Below are 22,878 nucleotides of genomic sequence, written 5' to 3' on the forward strand. Positions count from 1 at the left end.
TAATTGTCTGACCTCATAAGAAGTACAAATTGGTGATTACAAAGTAGTCATGGGGATGTAAAGTACAACATAGAGAATATAGTCAGTGATATGGTAAAAACTATGTATAGTGCCAGGTGGGTACTAGACTAGTCAGGGGGATCACTTCTGAAATTATACAAATTCTAACCACTATGATGTACACTGAAATTAATACAAAATAATAGTTTAAAAAAGATATGACTCATCTAACTGTAGGAATGTTCAACAAGAGATTCCTAATGGGACAGGGACTAAGAGACCGCTAAGGTCCTTTTCAGTGGAAATCCATTGTCTTATGAAGAGGTGGGGAAGAATCGGAAAAACTGGTCCAGCAGCCAACCTAGGGGACTCTGACACCAGACGATGGAGGTGGGGGGCCCAAAAGAAATCTCTGCTGAGTGAGTTTTATAGTGAGCCCCTGGTCCCACACCTTAAGCAGTTTTCTCCCCCAGGACGAGGCCAGCTCCAGCCTGCATACACCTCCTGGGCTCAGGGTTCTCATCTGCAAAATGATGGAGGTGAGGGGACCCGTCTAGAAGGTTCCTCCACTGCCAAAGTCCTGTGACTGTGGGTTCAGGCAAGGACGTGGTGGCCAAGCCTGGGCTTCTAGAACAGTCCAGTCACTCCTGGTGTAGCAGAGAACAGCACAGTCTGAATCACAAAAAAGTCTGGATTAGGGCATCATTACGACATATTGAATGTTTTCTTCATTCAAGTGCACAGCATATGGCACATCGATTGTTAATCAAGTATCTAGAAGAAGAAGTCCCACTGGTCCTGCTTCAATAAATAACTCATTTTCAATTGCCAATATTTTCTTCCATGCATGAAAACTGAATTGCCACAGTTCTTTAGAAGTTAGTTTCTTTAGAGAGTTTTCCACTCACACCCACAAACTGTCCACCTTGGTACAGCAAGTCCAAGTGTAGCTGTGAATTCCAAAGAGTGGGTGTGGCCTGAGAGAATTCCCGGGTGTGTCACCCTGAGACTTTGGCTCACATCCTTCCTTCCCGGGAACCTTGACCTGGGCTACCTCCCTTATCTGTGGAGTCACGTCTTTGCAGCACCTGAGCTTAGGCACAAAGAGTTTTAGTGCGTCCGTGCAAGCCAAGCAAAGTACAAAGAGCTACTGTGCATTCTCGAAGAAGACATGAGACAGGGCCATGTGGAGTGACTCAGTCTCAACCCCAAACCTCAGAACAACACTGATGAGGCCACGCAGGGAGAGGCTGCAGCTGTTACAACTTGGAGCCACAGGCCACCTGACCACAAACTAAACCCAATCAATAAGCATTTATTGAGTACCTGCTGGAAGTGCTGACCAGGCACTAGTACCATCAAGAACTTTGATCAAAGGCTGTACCACCTCCATGGGGTTGACGACGGAGGGACTGCTGTTCCCGTGCAAATGACAAGGGAAGAAATCCCAAGAAATTCAGGGACTTGCTTTAAGGGCATCACGTCCATGGCAAAGTGGGGACTAGACTCCAGGCCTCCTGCTTTTCAAGGTCACACCACTCCCCACCACATGCACAACCACCAGAGACAGCGTGGTTTACTAATGCGAATTTTAAAAATACTTTTAATCAATCATTTCTTTTCTTATTTAAAATGTACAATTTGACGGTTTGACATGTGTACACATCCGTGATATTATCACCACGATGAAGATAATGAACATTTCCATCATTTCAAAAGTTTCCCCCACATAACCACTGATCTGTTTTCTGTCACTATAGTCTGCATTTTCTACAATTTTACATAATTAAAATAATACAATATGTATTTTTTTGGGGGGGGATCTGGCTTGTTTCATTGACCAGAGTTACTTTGAGACCCATGCACAGTGTGGCATGCGGCAATGGTTTATATCTTTGCTGAGTAGTATTCTATCATGCGGATATTCCACAATCTGTTAATTCCTTCGCCCAGGGATGCTGTGTCCAGCACTTGGCCATTACCAATAAACCTGCTATGAACATTTGTGTGGCAGGCTCTGTATGGACATGTGCTTTAATTTCTTTGGGTAAACACCTAGGAGTGGAATACTGGATCATAAGGGAGCTGTCTGGCTTTTTAAGAGACTGGCAAACGTTTTGAAAGTGTCTGTACCATTTTACATTCCTACCAGCGTGTACATGTAGTTCCAGTTTCTCCAAATCTTGGTCAACACATGATGTAGCTAATTTCAGGCATTCTAATGGGTATGTCGTGGTGTCTCACTGTGGTTTTAATTTGTATTTCCCTAATTACTAATACTGTTAGGCATCTTTTCATGGGCTTATTTACAATCATATGTTTTCTTTGGTGAGGTATCTGTTCAAATCTTCTGCCTATTTTAAAAACTGAGTTGTTTGTTTTCTTTTTTATCGAGCTCCGAGAGTTCTTTATATATTATACATTTATACCTCTGGATACAAGTCTCTCTGAGATACATGATTTTCACATAGATGTGCCACATCTGGCACATCTATCTGTGTCTGTGGCTTGTCTTTTCATTGGCATAACAGTGTATTCCAAATAGCAGAAGTTTTTAATTTTGTCAAAGTCCAATTCATCAATATTTTCTTTCATGGATTTTCCTTTGGGTATTGTTTCTGTGTAACCCAAGCTCACAAATATTTATCTCCTATATTCTATTCTATAAGTTTTATAGTTCAAGGTTTTAATTTAGGCCTATGATCCATTTTGAGTTAATTTCTATACATGATGTGAGGTATAGATACAAGTTCATTTTTTTCACATATGAATATAATTACCACAGCACATTTATTGGAAATACTATCTTGTCATCATTCAATTGCTTTTGTCAAAAAGTAGTTGTCTGTCTGTGTGGATTTATTTCTTTATTGTGTTCCATTGATCTGTCTGCTATGACATACTCTTTTGATAACTGTAGCTTTATCATGAGTCTTGACATTAGGTCATATTAGTCCTCCAACTTCATCTTTCTCAAAGTTGTTTTGGTTAAGTTCTTTGCATTTCCACATAAATTATAGAATCAGCTTGTCAATTTCTACTCTCCCCACCCCCCCAAAGAAAATCCTGCTGGAATTTTTATTGTAATTGTGTTGAATCTATAGATAAATTTGGGGAGGATTAAACCAACCTTGCTTTCCTAGAATAAGCCCCATTTAGTCAAGATATATTATCCTTATAACACATCATTGTATTCTATTTGCTAAGATTTGGTCAATAACTTTTGTATCTATGTTCATCAGGGGTATTGGTCTGCAGTTTTCTTGTAATGTCTTTAGTTTGGTTTTGGAATCAGTATAATGGTGGCTTCATAGAATGAGTTGAGAAGTACTCCTTCCTCTTTCATTTCCTGGAAGAATTTGTGTCAAATTGGTATTATTTCTTCCTTAAATGTTTAGTAGAATTCGCCGGTGAATCCTTTCGGGCCCGAAGTTTCCTATGTGGGAAGTTTTTCAACTACAAGTTCAATCTCTTTATTTGATATAGGGCTATACAGGTTACGTATTTCTTAGTGAGTGAGCTTTGGCACTTTAGCTCTTTCGATACAGTGCTCTCCTGTTTCCAAGCAGATATCAACTGACCAATCCAGAGAGAGTATTTTTCTAAACAATACCAAGATCACTCTTATCTCTCTTGCCCAACTGGCTTTGCAGGCTGTGATGCTGACCAGGACATGTGCAGCCACAGAGTGAGAGAAGGAGTGACCCTTACCCTAAGAAGGCAATGGGATCCAGAGCTTTGGCCTCTAGTTCCTTTGATTCTCAAACCAACACATTGACCAGGGTCTTGGCCTCCATACCAATCGCTGAACTTGAAAAGTCTTACTTTATAAAAGTGTGTCCATACATCATTCGAGTTTGGAGCCAATGTAGTCACAGAATCGAGTCTTGCCAATCAATGCTCACGTACACGCACACCCTCCTGTGTCACTTCTCCCAGGGGTTAGCGCTGGAAGCTAACCACATCTCAACCAAATCAGGGACTAAACTTTCCAAAGTCTCCCAGTTGCCACTGAGGGGCACAAAGATCTCACAGCTGTGACTCTCCCTCAAGGCTTAGGGCAGGAAGTCCCCTTTCTCAGAGAAGGAAGCCTTGCTGTGGCATTGGGGAACATGCTGAGCCATTAAAAGGAAGTTTCCATGGCAGGCACAGAGGGTATCTGAGACCCAACATCTGTGATTTCTTCTTTCTTCTCTAGACTCTCAACTCTGTTTCTCTTGGCGAAAATTTGGTTTATCTCCACAAATGTTTTGCCCTTGGTCTCAGGAATCACCACATAGATGTAAACAGCAGTGAGGAGGCAGATTCCAGCAAAGATGATGAAACTGTAGGGCCCAATGGCCTCCTAGGCCACGAGACAAAAAACCAGGAGGGAAGGGAGGACAAAGAAATGACAGGGACAGTTCTGGGGGGGGGCTTTGTGAGTCATGAAGGAGTTTCTGGGTGGCCAGTTTTACTTTTACTTCTGGAAGAGTGAAATCGTTAGAAAATTGGGCCCTGTCCTCATATCAAAAATGATTACTTAGCCTTTTCAAAGGAGCGACGTTATGTCCTCTGGCCTTGAGGCATGGAGAGCGTGGAGTTGATGTCCACACCTCCAGAAGCAGAGGAAGGGGGCAGCAGCAAGGGGATTTGCTCCCTCCCTCTGGCTTCAGCTTGCTTTTTATTGCCTTTGAACTTGGCAGACCAGAGCCCTTCACGATTTGAAGGAGAGAGCTCCTCTCGGTATGTGGGAAACTGGCATATTCAGAGTTTGGCGGAGGTGGTGCCATGTGTTTCATGGACCTTGAATGTGTCTGCCAGCCATCCCTTGTAGAATTAGCTGATGTTCTTAGTGAGCTGGGCAGGAACCACTGCTTATTTCCTGGAGCCCCTCCTGCCTTGAGGGTGTGCAGGGTGGAACAGGGAATGGGGCAAGGGGCCGCCCACCCCTGCTTCCCTCCGGACGTCCCCACTCACCTGAATGGAAGGGAACACAAAGCCCACGATGAAGTTGGTGAGCCAGTGCACCGCCCCGTCCACCATGAAGGCGGCCGGCCGGGAGGATTGCAGGAAGATCTCAGTCCTCACCACGGAGGGGACGGGACCTCGAGGGCAGAAAGCACAGGACGAATGGAGTGGAGAGGGGCTCGGAGGCCCCTACCCCCAACCCCAGACCCTTCCGAGCACAGCCTGTACCAGACGGCCAACAAAAGAAGCCAGAGCACCAGTTTCCTCTCCCCTTTGGCTCCTCCTGGGTTCACCCACAGCTGCGTGGTGCAGGGTGGGGACAACCTCCTTCCGAGGTTCACAAAGAATCCTTTCTTCCCTGGTGTGGGTGTCCTTTTGAAAACCTCAGACAGTGAAAGGGAGCAGAGCTCAATGAGCTCTTGGGCTTGGGAAGTGCTGCCCCCTTGTGGTAGGTCTGGGGAATGGCAAGTGCCTGCTGCCGTTGCCTTACCTTGGGTCTGTTTCTCAACCTTTTTCCTTAACGAGACTTGTTTAAACTGTCTAAAGCCATTCCCCGACCCCGTCCCCGCCCCCAATCAGCATCACTCGTACAGTTTTAATACCACAGATACACTGTGTATCTGTTTATGTACTGTGTGTTTATCTATGACTTTACACATAAAAAGAATAAGATTCTCTCCCTCCCCCCAGCCAATTTCTGACCCTTGGGGATGACAGGACCACGCTGAAAATGCTCCGTCTCAGTGGATGAGACGGAAAGGAATTCAAAGCCCCCGAGTGAGCTGCCCTGGGAACATCAAATGTGAAACTCGCACAATCCAGCGGGGAGGGAGCCTTCTTCATCGGTGAGGGGAGTGTCCTATCCGCCCTGTCCTGCCTCCTTCCTCCCCTCTAGGGGACCCAGAGCAAAGCAGTCCCTTAGGACCTGGCTCACATGTCACACAGTCCAGGATCTGATCCCCAATCTGCCAGCACATCTGATTACCCACGTTCTTCACTCAGGAGCCCGAGGCCCGGAGAAGCTCAGCGGCTTGCTCTGGCGACACAGGCAGTGAGGGACAGAGCCCTAGAACCCAGGTCTCCCCCACACACGCCGGACCTCTTGTTCCTGGGCCCTCCTGCCTCCACATACAGGGCACATGCCAAAAAGACCACCCCTAAATACCCTTAAACACGACTGTATGGCCTCGTTCACAGCTCTGTCCCCCATGCATGGCACAGCACAGGGAAGCCGGTATCTGTCCCATCAGTGTGTGTTGAATGGATCAGTGCCTTTATTTTGGTACCGTAACTGGAGGTCAGGGGACCAAAGGCAATTGAGCATCAGGCCGGCTCTGGGCGTGGAGGCTAAAGCGAGCGTGTAGAGGGTTTGGATGGAAACGGAGGTGCCCACAGTGGGGAATGGCTGGTACACGCTCCCTTTTTGCAGAAGCTCAGCTCTGAGGCTGGGCACCTCTGGGAGTCACAGGAGATTGGCGGGGCCCAGGCCTGGCTGTGGCACTGGCTGGCACTTAGTAAATGTTTGTTGATTGAGTGAATGTGACTTGCAATGGCCTTTGAGGAAAAGGCGAACTGAGCTTGGCCTTCAAGTGTGGGTAGGGTTTGTACCGGAACAGAGGAAAAGGTAAAGGGCACATCAGCACAGCACGAGTCAAGGGCATGGGATCATTTGACAACTATTTGTCCAGACACGACATGCTGGGCAGGCCCTGGAGGGGGTGCCAGGGGGTGCACGTACTCACTGGGCCCGATGGAATGTCCTGCGATGTACGTGAAGACACAGATGACGCCAAGATAAGACAGTTCCGGGACCCTGCTCTGTGGGGAGAGGCATGGAGTCTGTGCCTGACAAGGCCCGGCCTGAGACCGCTGAGACCTCAAGGCCAAGACCCCACGTGCAGATGGGTCCTCCTGCGGTCCCGCCTTCCCGCCACAGGTAGGAGCCACACCTGGATTTGAGCACCTACGTGGGCTTCAGGGGCTCTGTGGACAAGAGCGCGAGGAAGATGAGAAGAGGGAGTGCCAACCAGTTGTAGTTGACAGGCTTCCACAAGCCTTTTCTAGTTGAGAGTAACGTGACAGGAAGTGCACCTCCCCTTTTTTTTTTTTAATTTTCTACCCTTTACAATTATCAACCCACTTCATCTTCATGACGTCCCTGTGAGCGAGGATATTATCATTTCAACCCTACAACTGTGGACTCAGCGCACAGAGAGCCTGAGCGCAGACGATGAGGACGCCCAGTCCCTCAGGGGTCAAGCAACGGCCCAGTGAGACGTAAGGCAGGGCTGGAGCTGGCACCCGGACGCTGCACCAGCTGAGAGAATCCCCCCAGAAGCCATGGAACCAGGAGAGCTGCCAGGCCGTCTTTGCCCCCTACAGCCAGGGCAACGGCTGGCGCAAAACCAGGTACAGACTTAACCTCACTGGGCGTGGAACTGTTTCACTGCAGTTATGAGAAGGGCTATGAAGGGGTGGGTGGCACAGCGCTGCCGTGAGGTGGGCCAGGAACACCTCTCTCCATGAATTGTCCAATGAAAAATGACAGGGGAGAAGGACAGCCTCCAGAACACAGGCTGACATGTGGTGAAGAGCCAGCTGAGGCTTCTAAGCAGAGGACGGACAAGCTCTGATTCACGTTTCAAGAAAGAGAGCTGTGGGTGGCGGGGCAGAAGCAGGTGGGCAGCTTGGGGTCCACTTCCAAACTTGACGCAAGGGAGGGATGGCTGAGGCTGGAGGGGCCGTCCTGGACATGGTGCCACGTGGGTATGTGTTCAGGCAGAGCTGATAGGACTGGCTGATTGGTTGGATAGAGGCAGTAAGACAAAAAGGGTTGCCGGGGATACCACCAAGGTTTCCCAGACGTAACTAGCAATTCTCTCTGTACATAATGTCTGGTTCTATTTACTTGTTTTCACTTGCCTAAAGTCCCTAACGGTTCTGCTAAACACTTAGATGAGTTTTAAAGTAAAACAATTAAGATCTTTAAAAAGGAAACTTTAATTAAATTAAGACAGGACTGTCACTAGTATTTTCCTCGCCAGCCCTGTCCTTTGCTCTCCGCCAGCCCTGTCCCCAACAGGCTCCTGGGTCATTCCCTGAACATGGCCAGTTGTCCACCTGATGGTCTTTGCTCTCGGCCAGGAATTAAGGGGAAGTCATTACAGAAAGGACAGCTTGGAAAAGAAGGAAGACACTGTCGTGAATTGCAAAATAACCTCTCTGCAGCTTCTCATCTTCATGTATGATTGCGGTTCTAAATATACAGTTTTAATTGAAAAGGGTTTCTGTCTGCTGGCGCAGTTACCACAAAAACAATGACAAAGAAGTAAGGGAGGACGTACAAGACGCTGGTTATCTTTAGAACAGTTCATGTTATGGCCATCCTATGTATTTTCAAAATGTTCAGGTAATAAATATAGGCTGAGAAAAATTGCAAATTAAAATGATATATATTTCTTGTTTTGGGAGAAAACAAGAAAGATTGCGTTCCAATCTTACTCTGACCCAATCTCCAGTTACTTTATATCCTCTCATATTACTGTTTATTTTCCCACTTCATTCTGATCAGGTCTCCAAGATAGTTCTAATATTAGAGACCGACATACATGTTGACATGTAGTCAGATTTCAAGATGAGAGCTCCGCCTCCTTTTGCAACCTGGGGCATTATTTTCACAACACGCTTATAAATCACACCATGCTCACTTGCAGGGACGCCTGGTGCTGTCCCTGTTCTAGTTCAGGCGATTTCCCTTTCTCCTATCACAAACACATGTGGTCCATGGTTATTACTTATCCTAACGCGAGTTTATTCTGTCGTCCACACCAGCTTGGTTCTCATTTTCTTCTACTTCTTGAATGGAATCACTTCAGATCTCCCTTCTCTTATATCGACTCTCGCTCATCATTGGTGGGTATTTTCTAGTGCATTTACATATTGAAATGCCTATTTTGTTGTCAGTTCTTCTTGTTTCTCTTTTCCGCTATGGTTAGAGCATTCTATTTACTTACTTGTCTGCGTGTCGGTGAGGGCGCTGTAGGACCAGGCATTAGAAAGAACTTGCAGTGTAGGGGGTGTGGAGTCAGACACGGCTGAGAACCAGCCTGGTGTCTTGGTGCTGGTTCTGCTACAGGGGCCTCCCACACCCCTGCAGGCTTGGGTCCCGCTCCCCTTCCCTGCGTGGTGGGGCAGGGAAATTAATTCAGACCTGGAAGAGGAGCGCCAGCATCAGTGTGAGGCAGGCCGAACCGCAGATGCCATAGCCGACCAGCAGAAGGCGCCGTCTCCCCAGCCACTCAACGGTGAAAGCCTGGAGGAGAAGGGAAGAACCTGAAGGGCTTGATGGCACTGGGGACGCCCCAAATTCTTGGACCTGGTGGCCGCCACTCCCTCCTCCAGTCCCTCCCTAAGGGCCCCCTCTTACCTCTGCTGCCTACTACGTGGAACGTAGGCTGCTTATGTCGACGTGAGTTTGAGTTCACGCCATCAGACTATACCACAGCCCTGCCTTGTTTGTCTCAGTCACCTGCAGAGCCCTGGATCTCGACAACCTGCACCCCTCAACCCCACCCCACTGTCATAACCACACTTTCTAGTTTCTGTATTTGATGCTTTGACATCTTGGGGCCCTGCTGACCTCTGGAGGGACTACCGTGGTTAGCCAATTTCTAGACACAGCAAACAAATCACCGGTGAGCGTGTCTTTCATATGAAACCAACCCATCCTGAACCCGTACCCCAACCACCTCCTCTCTGGGCTCCCACGCTCAGGGCCACTGCCCGCTGCCCTAATCACCCAGGGCAGGTGCCAGACAACCAGGGCGGCCTCCGTGCCCCAGAGCCAGCCGAAACCATTCCAACTGGCCAGTCCTGAGCCTGCTCACCCTGTCTTCCTGTTCCTTCCCACGGAAACCACAGGAAAGGCCTTTGTGCACACACCGCCCCCCTCCCCAGCTGTCCCTGGTGCTTCTCCAAGTGGCCCTGTGTCACATGGCCTGCCCCTCTCTCCCTCCTCTCACAGGTTGGAACTGTGAGTGACAAATTATCTTTTTAGTGGCAAACATCTGATATGTTGGCCTCATCATACCTGAATAATAATAAAACCTACATTTTAAAATAGCTCCCTCCCACTACCTGCCGCTCCAATGCGTGCAATGGCCACCCAGAATCTGGCCTCGCATCGTGAGGGTCCCCCTCACCCCACACACTTCCTTTTCTACTTCCCGGACATGTACCTTTTTCTTAGCCTGTACCTTCTCGAATATTCCACATAGAAGCCATGCTCCTTCTGGCCAGCATTCCTTCCTTTCCTCTGGTTCTGACACCATTTCCAGTTCTACTCCATCCCCACACCACTGTCAAGCACAGGGCCACACTGAGGGCCAACTCAGTGCCAGACCTTCCACGATCACTTTACGCACGTCACTGCCGTTTCTGCCCACAAGCCTACAGATGGGATTATCACTGCCATCCAGCGAGGCGTGGCAGGAGCAACCCCAGCCCTGCACACACAACTTAGAGCAGGAAGGCCACCATCCATGGCTGGTGCCCCATCCCCTTCCGACCCCCAGGCAGAGAGGAGGCTCCCCTGTCTTTCTGGCTGGGGTTCTCCAGGTAAGATGATGAGGAAGAGGGTCCTACCTGGAGTAGAAGGGTTCTGAGGATGGAGGATGGATCTGCCCTAGAGGAAGAGGGGAGGGGCTACGGGAATGAGCAGGAGGGAGGGTGGAGAATGGGGTTTGGGGCCTCGCTCCTGCCCCCAATCCTCCCATCACTCTCTCCTGCTGTTCCCCTTCACGTCTCCCTCCCACCCTGCTAAATCCTCTGAACGTTGATTGGGCCTTAAATTGGCTCTGGGGAAAATACAAATAAGTAATAAAAAGCTTTCTAAAACATCTTTAACCTCACAAGTAACTCAAGATGTAGGAATCAAAAAAATGTAAGATAACCACTGAAAGAGTTCTGGAGAAAAGAACGTCATGGTCACCTGACTTTGTACATGAGCATACATACTTTTTGGATTCACCATTTTGGCAGTGTATGCAAGTAGGTGTAAGTGGTTCAGATTTTAAATGTAAAACTATGTAGTCACAGTTTTACACCAACAATAAATAACACCTACATCAGCATAATGGGTATTGCAATCACCGTAACCATTCTGCAAAGGAAGAAACTGGGATTTGAAGGTATTAAGTAGCCAGGTCAATGTCACACAGTGGTATGTGCACGTCCCGAAGTCCATGTCCCTCAGGTGATCCAGGACCTGTGTCCCCAGGCCTCTCAGTGGACTCTGTGGGGCTCCTGTCTGCCTTCAGGGCACCTGCTTAGGACCTCCCCTCCCACCCCAGGGGAAAGGACGTTCCAGGTCACTCACTGAGATGACGGTCATCACAATGTTGACCACGCCAGCCCCCACTGTGACGTACTGGGAGTGAGCAGCCTCCACGCCAGCGGATGTGTAGATCGTGTCTGCGTAGTAGTTGATCTAACACAGAAGCACAGGGGCTGTGAGGACAGGCTTACTTTTCCTGCTGCCACAACAAACAGTCTTGACATCCCAGGGGACCTCCCTTGGACAGGAAGAGGGCAGTTGGTGGTGGGACAAAAGAGCTGTGACCTGGAGTCGGGAGACCTGGGATGGAGCCTGGCTCTGCTCACACCCCAGGTTATACAGGTCCTCCCCTCTCTGAGACTCGGGTTCTGCACCTGTCATATGGGAGCTGGACTAGACGACTCTAAGACTTTTCCCTCCATCGCTTTGTTAGTCCACTATCTCAGCCTCCACAGAATGACACCTTGCCCTATATACTGGGCCAAGCGAATCCCAAGCTCAGCTTCTCTCCCAGCCCAGGCCCAGGACACACAGCCCTTCCGAAATCCACACATGCTGTTGCCCACTCAGCGGCTCCTGCCAGGGGCTGTCTACCACTCCCAACATCACTTGTTAAATGTTCACGAGGCCCTGAAGGCCTGATGCCACCTCTTCCTGACACTTTACTTGAGTACCAACTGGATTACCCACCCAATCACAGACATTTATGGATGCTACCCCCAGACTCCCAGCATGTGTTTTCAGATCTCCACCCTTCCCTCCACACCCCCTATAGATCCAGTTACAGCAGAGAACCATGTGCACAGAAAGCGATGCCACCAACGGTCGCAGATGAGTGGGTCCAAGGTGGCTCGTGATCCAAACTGGGTTCACTAACCACAGTGGGAACCTGAAATTGGTTCTAGAAGGTCTCCAGCTCATCTCAGCCAGCTAGTCCCTTGAAGAGAGGTGAAAGGACTATCGGCAGGGGACATTGTCTCTTGGGGACTGGGAAGCAAAGAAAAGGTTCTGTAGCAAGAGAAAAGTGAGGCTGGCATGAGGGAGAGGTAGAGTGGAGAGACAGAGAGAATTTCCCTGGTTCCCTCAAGACATTCAGTCCTCGCTTCTGGGCCGCTCCTGATGGATACCCAGCTGCGTCCCTGGCCTTACGGTGCTTGAGCTGCTTCTGTAAATTAAGTCTGGTTCTGCTTGAGCCTTTTCCAGGGATGCCTTGCTCCTTGCAACAATAACATCCTGTGCAATAGGGTGCAATTACCTGGCGGCCACGTATTTAGGACTCTGGCTTATCCCAGCTACTGAGGAGTAAGCTACATCCACTGGGTTTTCACTCTCATTCCTCCTGGATACAGAACTCAGCTTTGCACACTTGGAACTTTGGAACAATATGCACACTACAATACTCATGTGGATACTATTCTTGATAATTCAGTAAACGTTTGTTGGGTCTAATAAAATCAAGTGGCTTTCAAGAGGACCGGAAGTTCTGTGAGAGAACCTTGCTTGGATACCGCAGTAGCCCCACTGCAGGGCTAATCACCCCTCCTTGGGACCTCCCTCCGACTGCTGGGCACACTGGCTAGCCCCTCACGGCCCGGCGTACCGCGTTGACCCCGGAAAGCTGCTGGCCGGCCATGAGCACAATGATGGAGATGAGCTGCCATCGCAGAGGCTGGAAGGTGAAGAGGTTGAGCACGGACAGGCGGCCCTCAGCCTTCTCGGCCTCCGCCTCCACACGCATTTCCTCCATCTCGTCATCCACATCAGCCCAGCCTCTCAGTTTCCTCAGAGCTGCAGGGAGCAGAGCGGCCTCATCTCATCGCGGATGGCACTTACCCATGGCTTAGGGAAGCCGGGGACAGCTCCCCACAAGCTTGGCCCACCTCTGGCCACCGGCTGTTCTCCCAGTGTGGAATGCTCACTGACCCCAACTAGGTCCCCAACGTTGGGATGGTGTCCCCAACCACAACCACACCCACCCTGGTCAAGCTCTTAACTTTCAACACCCATCAGCCGTGATGTTGACCGTGACTTTGTCTGCTTTCTCTGCTGGACCACAGCCCAGAGCTTCACCACCGCAGTCCTACTCTCTCCCATCTGCACCTGTGTCTCCGAGCGCTTCTCCCCATCCTGTCACCTGCCCGTTCTCTGCTTTGAGACGTTTGGGCAGGCGTGGGAGGTGGCAGGGAAGAGAGAGGGTGAGAGGGTCTTGACAGAGCAGCCTGTATCTCCGGTACCTTGCCGAGCTGTGTTTTCATCTCTTTTCTGAATCAGGGTGTACCGTGGGCTCTCAGGGAAGAAAGGCAGAGAGAGCAGCTGTAGCAGCGCAGGGACCCCCGTGAGTGCCAAGAGCACGGGCCAGCCTGGAACAAACCGACACCAAGAACTGACTGCCAGGGACCCTGGGGGCTCTGGGCACGCTCCCACTAACCTTCCCCATGTCCCGACTCCCCTCTTACAAGGTCACTTCCCATGGCTTTCCAGCGCTTGGGTGAGAGCCAAGGACAGCAGGGATCTCATCCTGGCCAAGACGTGGCTGCCCAGGACCCAATCACACAGGGTTTCCACATTGTATAATGGAGAAAATGACTACAGTTTTAAAATGATATGTTATCAGTTCGTTTTGCAGGAAGAGCATTGCTTTTCTTAGGAACAGTGTATGACTTAAAAGTGTGAGCCCTAGAGAAAATGAAGCCATGTCTTGTTGCTAATTTTATGGCTACGAATGACATCTCTCCCTCACTAGAGGCTGGGGAGGGGGCGGGGGTGTACCCAGCACAGCGGCTGTGGAGGCTCCTTCGGGAAGGATCAGATCAAGCAGGACATACTGATTCAGCCAACCCCTGCCAGCTGTGAGGGGAATCGGACGACTGATTTACCCTCTCTACACCTGTTGTGTCATCAGCAAAGATGATGTTACGATGGGGATAATGACAAAGTGCCACACCCAGCGTGGTAAGGGCTGGAAGAGCCAGCATGCGCTAGGCGTCAGTGCCAGGGGGCTCTGGCGGCAGCCAGCCAGCATGGCTTCATTCAGGTCCCCTTCCCTGATTAGAGCGTGTAACGTTCAACTACACTGGGGCAGTCTGGGAATCGTTAGAACTAATGACCTTTTCTTGAGCACCTACCGGGTTCCAAGTCCCTTCATCGTACTTTGGGGACAAAGACATAAATCCACCCACTAAGGAATTTGTGTCATTTGAAAATGTTTATGAAAAAAACCAAAAGCAAACCCCACTGCACTCACTTCCCCTAGTGACTGTCTCACCCCTTCTCCTCTCTCCAAAACGTCCACCCTCACCCCTTCCCCCACCCTCACCCCTTCCCCCACCCTCACCCCCACCCCCCCCACTCTCCCCCACCCGCCCCGCCCGCTCTCTAGCAATGGGCTTGCCTCCTATTTCATTGAGAAAATAGAAGCAACCAGAAGAAAACATCTACAAGCGCCATACCTAGCGGGTAACAGCTGTGCCCTGTGCTGCCGGACGGCCCTGTACGCATTTCCCGGCTACTGGCTCATTCTCAGAGCCGCCATATACTGTTATTTCTCCCAGCTGATAGAAAACCTCTCCTCTCCAGCCCACAGCCCCTTCCAGCTACCGCCCAACTTCTCTCCTGCCCTTTATATTAGGTTGGTGCAAAAGTAATTGTGGTTTTTGCAGTTATTTTTAACCTTTTAAACCGCAATTATTTTTGCACCAATCTAATAGTAAGACTCCCAAGAGTTGTGTATGCCTCTTGTCTCCTAGTCTTCTCCTCCTGTTCCCAAGCTCAATTTGTCCCCATCACTAACCAAAACTGTCCTTCTCAAGGTCACACATGTCACCAAACTGCACATTACTCAACCCAAAGATCACCTCTAGAACTCAACGGACTTGCTCTGCCAGTGACACGGGCACAGCTGAGCGAACTACTGGACCCAGCGCCTGCGGCCCCCGTGTGGCCCCCACATACCCTCTTCCCTTTGACCTTGGGGGCCACCAATACCTGTAGGATTGCCCAGGATGGCCTGCAGGCTGAAGATCTGCGCTAGGAAGATTCCCACGATGACAAAAACTTCAGTCATTGTTCCCAGAGTGCCCCTAAGGTTCTTGGGAGCCAGCTCTCCCAGGTACATGGGGAGGGCACTGTAGGAGATGCCTGGTTCCAGCAAAACAAAAATCAGGAGAGAAGCAAAGAAATCCCAGCCTCCCGTGACCTGGGACCTGGGACCCTGAGACTTAATTCAGTTCCATCTCGTGATCCCCGAGCTTCATGGTGTCAACCCTGCTGACAGGCAGCTTGCTCAGCCCCTACCTCCCTCCAGGGAGATGGAAATGGGCCATGTGGGCTGTTTAGTTTGCAATTAGGAGGAAACCCTTCCAGAATCCTCAGACTCCCAGGGGATACTGGCAGGGTGTGAGGAGGATTTCCTCTCCGTCCTAGTTGTAGAGCTGGGGCCACCTGCCCTGGGTAGTGGGACTTAAAGACAACTCTCTGACTTACTTTCTGAGTTTTCTAAGGCACAGATTACTTGTATCACTTTTTTTTTTAAATAGAAGAAACCACCACAGGTAAGAAATGGGGCTCCCCTGCTGACCAAGGCCCCAAATTCCCAAATTCTGTATTCCTTTTCCTTGAAGCCCTCGTCTTCAGTGAACACTCCATGCCTCCCCAGAAGACACCTTGTAAAGCCTTATCACTTACTGATACTTCCAGGTAAAAGTGTGGTGTTTAAAACGTGTTTTTAATTAAATTTATTGGGGTAATTACTATTCAATAATATTATGTAAATATATAATATGACATCCGTGCACTCTCTTGTGTGCTCACCACTCAAAAGTTACTAAAGATCCTTCCCTGAGAGGATAAATAAGGAGGAAGGGAGAGAGAACGTGAAGTTTGAAAGGGCCTGGAAACAGAGAGAGAGAAGGATGCCCCCGAAGGGACATGAACCAGGCAGAACCAGGAAGACCCTCATCTCCCCTGCCCCAGCCTTGACTGGTGGTGCTGAGCCTCAGACCTTTTCCCGCTTGGTGCACCTGAGCATGGGCTGGGGGCTTCAGCTGTCACTCCAGGTACCTGCACAGACTCCCACCACCACTCGTGAAAAGATGATCAGCTCAAAAGCCTTGGCCACTTTGCTGACTCCCATCAAGATGGCAGGGACGATGGCGAAGACGTTGTTGATCAGCAGGGTTCCCTTTCTGCAAGGACAGCAGAGCCCAGAGAGCAGGGGCTGAGGCGGCAGAAGCTCTCCTGACACCGACTCCTGTTCTCCAGGCAGCCATTACAAAGGGCGGGAATGTGCCTGAGGAGGCTGGTGGCCAGGAAGAACAGGAAAGCAAGGACCAACAGACAGAAGTCCCGGGTTGGATGGGGTGTGGGAACATGCTAGCAATTGGAACTGACTGAGAACAGCAGGAAGGAAAAAGAATGAGATGCCTCCACAGGTAGGGAGCCTCCTGTCACTGGTGGTATTCAAGCAGAGACCCGACTAGATGAAGATTGCCAGGGATGTTGAACAGGGGCTTCCACAACAGGGGGATACAGAGTTGGACTAGGTGATCTCTCAGATTCCTTCCAAGGCTGAAAACCCATGAGTCTATGAAGGAGAGGGAGGGGGAGTCCGAGAAACACAACTATGCTGTCTGTCCCCTGCCTGTCACCCATAATCTACCCCTCCCTTCCAGTCTATGCTCTGTGCCCCCATGCTGGCTTCCATCAATGGTTCCCTTAACCCCCTCACCCTCTTTGGCTTGGGTTTTGCCAGAGGAGAACACAGTGGAGGATCAGGAAGGAATGGGGTGCCCCAGTTGTGGGGCAGCTGTTGGCTTCACCACTCTGATTTTCCCACACTCCGCTCAGCTTTGGGCACCATCAGACCCCTGAATGTCACAATATGCTGAACCACTCAGCCAGGGGGTCGGGCTCTGATGACAGGAGTGGGGTTGGGATTAGGGGGTGGGGGGTCTTTAAAGAGAAACCCAGAAACCCCTCCTGAGGGGTAGCATAGAGTACTGCGAAAATTCTCTGCCAGGCAGCATTGGACTAACCAGACACGCAGACTGGCTTTCTCAGACCCCTTTTCTCTCCTGGGGCAGCTGTGCCCCTGAGAGAGCTGGATCAGAGCCCAAACTCTGAGAGCAGGGGATCAGCCAGCCCTGAAGCCAGAGAGAACAAACTGTGTACCTGAGCCAGCCCTCCCCCAGCACTTCCTGCTGACCAGGAAGCCATAGTTTAGCTCAGGGCTGTCCGGACCCCACTAGGACAAGGAGAGCTCTAATGCATCAGCCAGTCTCAGGGTTCTCATCTGCAAAATGATGGAGGTGAGGGAACCCGTCTAGAAGGTTCCTCCACTGCCAAAGTCCTGTGACTGTGGGTTCAGGCAAGGACGTGGCGGCCAAGCCTGGGCTTCTAGAACAGTCCAGTCACTCCTGGTGTAGCAGAGAACAGCACAGTCTGAATCACAAAAAAGTCTGGATTAGGGTATCATTACGACATATTGAATGTTTTCTTCATTCAAGTGCACAGCATATGGCACATCGATTGTTAATCAAGTATCTAGAGGAAGAGGTCCCACTGGTCCTGCTTCAATAAATAACTCATTTTCAATTGCCAATATTTTCTTCCATGCATGAAAACTGAATTGCTACAGTTCTTTAGAAGTTAGTTTCTTTAGAGAGTTTTCCACTCACACCCACAAACTGTCCACCTTGGTACAGCAAGTCCAAGTGTAGCTGTGAATTCCAAAGAGTGGGTGTGGCCTGAGAGAATTCCCGGGTGTGTCACCCTAAGACTTTGGCTCACATCCTCCCTTCCCAGTAACCTTGACCTGGGCTACCTCCCTTATCTGTGGAGTCACGTCTTTGCAGCACCTGAGCTTAGGCACAAAGAGTTTTAGTGAGTCCGAGCAAGCCAAGCAAAGTACAAAGAGCTACTGCGCATTCTCGAAGAAGACACGAGACAGGGCCATGTGGAGTGACTCAGTCTCAACCCCAAACCTCAGAACAACACTGACGAGGCCACGCAGGGAGAGGCTGCAGCTGTTACAACTTGGAGCCACAGGCCACCTGACCACAAACTAAACCCAATCAATAAGCATTTATTGAGTACCTGCTGGAAGTGCTGACCAGACACTAATACCGTCAAGAACTTTGATCAAAGGCTGTACCACCTCCGTGGGGTTGACGACGGAGGGACTGCTGTTCCCGTGCAACTGACAAGGGAAGAAATCCCAAGAAATTCAGGGACTTGCTTTAAGGGCATCACGTCCATGGCAAAGTGGGACTAGACTCCAGGCCTCCTGCTTTTCAAGGTCACACCACTCCCCACCACATGCACAACCACCAGAGACAGCGTGGTTTACTAATGCGATTTTTAAATGAGATTTGCACACCTCCTGTTTACCTGCCACATTTGTCAACCAGCAGGCCAACTGTCAGTGACCCCAACAAGCCGCCCAGAGGAAACATGGATACGGTGCAAGACCACAGGAGCAGCATGACCTTCTCATCCATGAATGTTCCATGCCGCTCGAAGTAGGTATCATTATAAAATGACTTCAAGACCTGGAAAACATTGCCCCATCAGCCGCCAAGAATACTGGGCAACTCATGAGAGATAATGAGGTAATATTCTCAGTTGCCTGTTGTCGTTGTTCTGAAGGATGCTTCTGCCAATACCCCTAGGGTGTCACAATTGATTATCTGCTGTTACCCGAGAAAGAAAAAGCCTACTGTACGATGGGCGAGATGAGGAACCAGATTGCACAAAAAGGGGTTAAAAAAATTCACTTTGAAGGCCTCATTCTGCAAGAGGCAACATAAATATCATTATTAATTGTGTGACTTTGGACAAGTTATGGTACCTCTATAAGCCTTAGTTTCTCATTGGTTATAGAAACAATTTATACCTACTAGAGAATTTGTGATCATTCAATGTGATATAGTGATGGTACACTGCTTAACCAAGAAGAGATGTCCCATCGGTGGTAGTAATTATATTACCGTATGCCGTGAGCAACTGCTGTAGTGCCTCCTCTAAAGCAAATGCTGAATAAAGTGTAGCTGTAAACTGAGGACCCTGATTTTTAAAGTACAGCAGAACTTATATACCCAAGTGAATGGTAACAGACACTGGGTCCTGTCCTTGCCCTTTCAGGGACTTTCTCCCTGCGCTTGTCCCCTGTCTGTCCTGCATCACTGGTCCTTCCCTCTTTATTGCATCCTTCCCCTTAGTTTACAAACATGACTCTGTCTTAGAATAACGTCACATGATCCCCTCATCTCCCCTCACTAAGCTTCATATTTGCAAAATTCCTGCAAAAAGCAGTCTATCCTCACTGTCATTCCTCAGTCCCCCCATTCTCCTTTGAACCCATTCCAGTCAAGCTTTTGCCTCCAGCTCTCCCCTCAGCTACTCTTGTCAAGGGCACTCATGCCCTCCATGAGGTCAAAGCCAGTGGTCAGTTGTCAGTCCTCATCTTGACTTATCGGCAGAGGTGTCCCTGCCTCCTATCTTTTCCTAGGCCTTGGGGACATTTCCCTCAGGTTCGTCCTCACCTACAGGGGCTCCTTCTCTTTTTCCTTTGCTTCCCCCAACCCCAATCCCAATCCCTAAATGCCCCAGGGTTTAGTCCTTGACCCCATTCTCTCTGCTATCTGCAAGCGGCCCTCCCAGGGGAAGGGCAGTGGGACTAAAGCCCAAAGCAACTGGGCAGTGAATCCAGGTTCCCCCCACTCCATCCTACCCCACTCCCGTGTCCCAGTGTACCTGGAAAGGATGAAACTCCAGGGAGAAACAACCCTAGTCACCCCCTGGTCTCCAGAAGCAGGCATCCAGGGAGTGCTTGGGGGAGATGGTAGCTTCCAGAAGGAAGATGGCGGCCTCCGCAGAGGAAAATGGCAGCAGCCTCCCAGTCACCTTGTACCTACCTTGTGTGGCGTGTTGACCACGGCGATGTTGTAGCCGTATTGGAAGGCCGAGCCAAAGGCTGCACTCAGTGTCGCCAGCACTAGCATGGGCTGGAGCCTCTGTAGGAGATGAGGGACTCTGGGGGGTGGAACTTAGGACTTCTGGAAGCGGGGTTGAGGCTGGGCCGGAAGTAGGGGACCCCAGGCCGTGCCCGGGAAGGTGGAGGTGGTGGCAGGCTGGGGGCGGCAGCCCAAGGCTGGGAGTGGGGCTCTCAGGGGTCTGAGACGTGGCGGGGGGGCGGGGGGGGCATGCCTCGTTTCCCGTTCCTCGACTGCATTCATTCCCTCCTTGCATATATATCTGAGCACCACCTATGTGCCTGGCCCTGGATGAGGTGGAGATGCTTCAGGAAAAGGTGCAGCCTCGCACTGCCCTGTAGAGCTTACCTTCTAGTGAGGGTAGGTGGGGGAGGGAGGCGAGAGCAAACAGATGTGAGAATTCCAAATAACGGTGAAGCTATGGAGACACTAAAACAAGGTAACGGGGGAAGGAGGGGTTGTGTTCGGTCGGGTGGACAGAAAAGGCCTCTCTGAGGAGGTCCCTTTGAGCTGAGCCCGTAATGGATTAGGGGGAGCAGACTGTGAGCATCTGGGGGAGGAGTGTTCCACATGGAGGGAGCAACAAGGAGAGACCCTGAAGCACACATGTGGCTTGTCTTTCATTCCAGGGCAGGGATCAGGAAAACCAAGGCAACTGGGCTTCCATGGCTACCACAGCACCCAGGGCAGCGCAGGGGAACTGGCCCCAGAGCCAGAGTCTGAGGAGTGGGTGGCAGAATTGGGGCAGGATCTGTGGCTGCCTGAATCGGTGCCTCCCAGGACTCAGCCTTTCCCGGGTGGGGTGGGCATCTCCCTCTATTCAGGTGAGAAACTAGCTGGTCTAGAGCCAGGGTCGCTGGACCATCCTCCCACCCTTCTGCTTGCCTGTTAACTGCACCCCTGACCAGCTGCCTGACTGCCAAAAGCCCTCAGCCCCGTACACCTGAGAACCAGAAGTGCAAGATGCAGGATTCAGGCAGCTTCAGTGGCTGGGGAACAGGACGTGGGCAAAGGTTGGAGGGAGGGTGACATCTCCAACGTCATCCAGTCTCCCACACTTCATTGGAGCTGGACTCAACCTCCCTCTCTTGTGTCTGAGCTGTGTTGGTTGAGGAAGCCGCTTCCCCGCTCACTGATCTCCCAGGGCTGGCGACACCCCAGGAAAGGCAGGGGCCGTGCTGTCCTCTCCTTGCCAGAAGCACTTCAAAAGCTTTCTCCTCCCACCACAGAACCCTTCTCCCAATGGGAAAGGGACAGTGACAGTTTCTTAGACTCGGCACTTACCGCCTCCCTGGGTGGGGTGGGCGTCTCCATCCTGTTCAGGGGAGAAACAGGTGTGCTCCCAAGCGATACCCGGGTCCTGCTCAGTGCCGACTGCTTGCCCAGGACCAGCTGTTTCTCTCCTCGGCCTGTGTGGTTTTATTACCCTCTGGCCTCTGGACCCTGCTGACTTTCCCCAGGAGCACATTTTCCTTGGATGTGCTGATAAGATAAATTTCACACACAGCATGAATTTTGTCTTTGCATCTGCCAAGCCCCAAACCAGAACCTCCTCAATGGCACCACGGAGGAGAAAAAACACGATCTGCCATTAGTCCCTAGAAATGAGGAGTCCTGGAAACCCAGTCAGGCCTGGTGGCCAGGAGCTCGATGCTTCTCCCGTGTTCGTTCTCTGTGCCTCCTCTTACAAATTTGGAGTAATTGTCCATATTTGGGGAAAGAGCAAATGGAATACTTTTAAAGACAAACAACTTAATTGTTTCTAATTACACTTACTGGTATTAAAGAAGTCAGTAAAATATTGAACACACGTGCTCATTTCAGAATTCTCTCTATTAGAAAAAAATAAAGTAGGGAATGACTGAATAAATCATGACAGACCAACTGGTTGCAATGCCAGGCTGCCAGTTCAAAGGATAATTATGAAAATTACATAAGAATGTGGAAACACGTCATGAAGGTTATGGCAAATGGCCATAATACACTGGGTGCCTGGGTGAAAATGTGTCAGCGTGTGGGTAGTAGCATGATGGTACACCGTAGGAATAAGAGAACATGAGGTCCTTGTTTCTTCTAATGGTCTGCTTGTGACAATTTAGGTCTTTTCTAAAGTGCAATATGTTTTCTCTGCTGTGCCCTCATTCCTTCTGAAGCCTGGCTAGTAAACTGTTAGGAAAGGCACGTGTCTTTTGTCCCCTGCTGGCTCTGTCACGTAAGAACGGGCCCTGGGCTGGGACACTGCCTGACCAAGACAGAAAGAGCCCTCACAGCCCCTGCTGACCTTGTCACCTTGGGAAGGACTCTTTGTCTTGTTTCAGGCTCAGTGTGTGCTTCTGTGTGCTGCTTAAAGAGCATGCGGCAATGGCCCCCAGGCACACGCCAGCTTTCTGTATTTCAGACCCCTTGAGGGAGGACTGAGGGTAGAGCCACACTGCCCTCCACCCCTGCAGAGTGTGTGGGGGGGGAAGGCACGTTGTAAGAAGCTGGACCTTGTGCACACTCTCCTTTCCTGCTATATAGGTAGTTGCTGCACCACTTGTGCCCGGTGTGTGAACTATCTGTTCTCAGTGACCTTGAATCATGCACTAGTCTCTCCCCTAGATG

General features: G+C 50.3%; 1 protein-coding gene across 9 annotated transcripts; it reads right to left on the minus strand.

The window, feature by feature from the left end:
- Positions 1-251: 251 nt before the first annotated feature.
- Positions 252-21,688, minus strand: LOC117027504 (solute carrier family 2, facilitated glucose transporter member 7-like). 9 transcript variants are annotated; one of them, XR_004423934.1, is made up of 12 exons: positions 21,559-21,688; positions 20,197-20,295; positions 18,671-18,831; positions 16,343-16,467; positions 15,269-15,421; positions 13,519-13,644; positions 12,885-13,072; positions 11,327-11,437; positions 9,161-9,262; positions 6,689-6,768; positions 4,960-5,087; positions 252-672 (listed from the first exon to the last, which is right to left on the minus strand). XR_004423934.1 is itself a non-coding variant. In XM_033115351.1 (12 exons), exons 1-12 carry the CDS (start codon positions 21,586-21,588, stop codon positions 628-630), a joined length of 1,344 nt encoding a protein of 447 aa, XP_032971242.1. In that variant the 5' UTR covers positions 21,589-21,688; the 3' UTR covers positions 252-627. The 9 variants fall into 9 exon arrangements, 7 of the variants coding, with proteins under 7 accessions (XP_032971242.1, XP_032971239.1, XP_032971240.1 ...); XM_033115351.1 differs by having other exon boundaries at positions 6,693-6,768; XM_033115348.1 differs by lacking the exon at positions 252-672 and adding an exon at positions 3,292-4,345 and having other exon boundaries at positions 6,693-6,768.
- Positions 21,689-22,878: the final 1,190 nt, after the last annotated feature.

Source organism: Rhinolophus ferrumequinum, chromosome 9 (genome assembly GCF_004115265.2).
Source record: "Rhinolophus ferrumequinum isolate MPI-CBG mRhiFer1 chromosome 9, mRhiFer1_v1.p, whole genome shotgun sequence".
In the NCBI taxonomy this organism is placed as follows: domain Eukaryota; kingdom Metazoa; phylum Chordata; class Mammalia; order Chiroptera; family Rhinolophidae; genus Rhinolophus; species Rhinolophus ferrumequinum.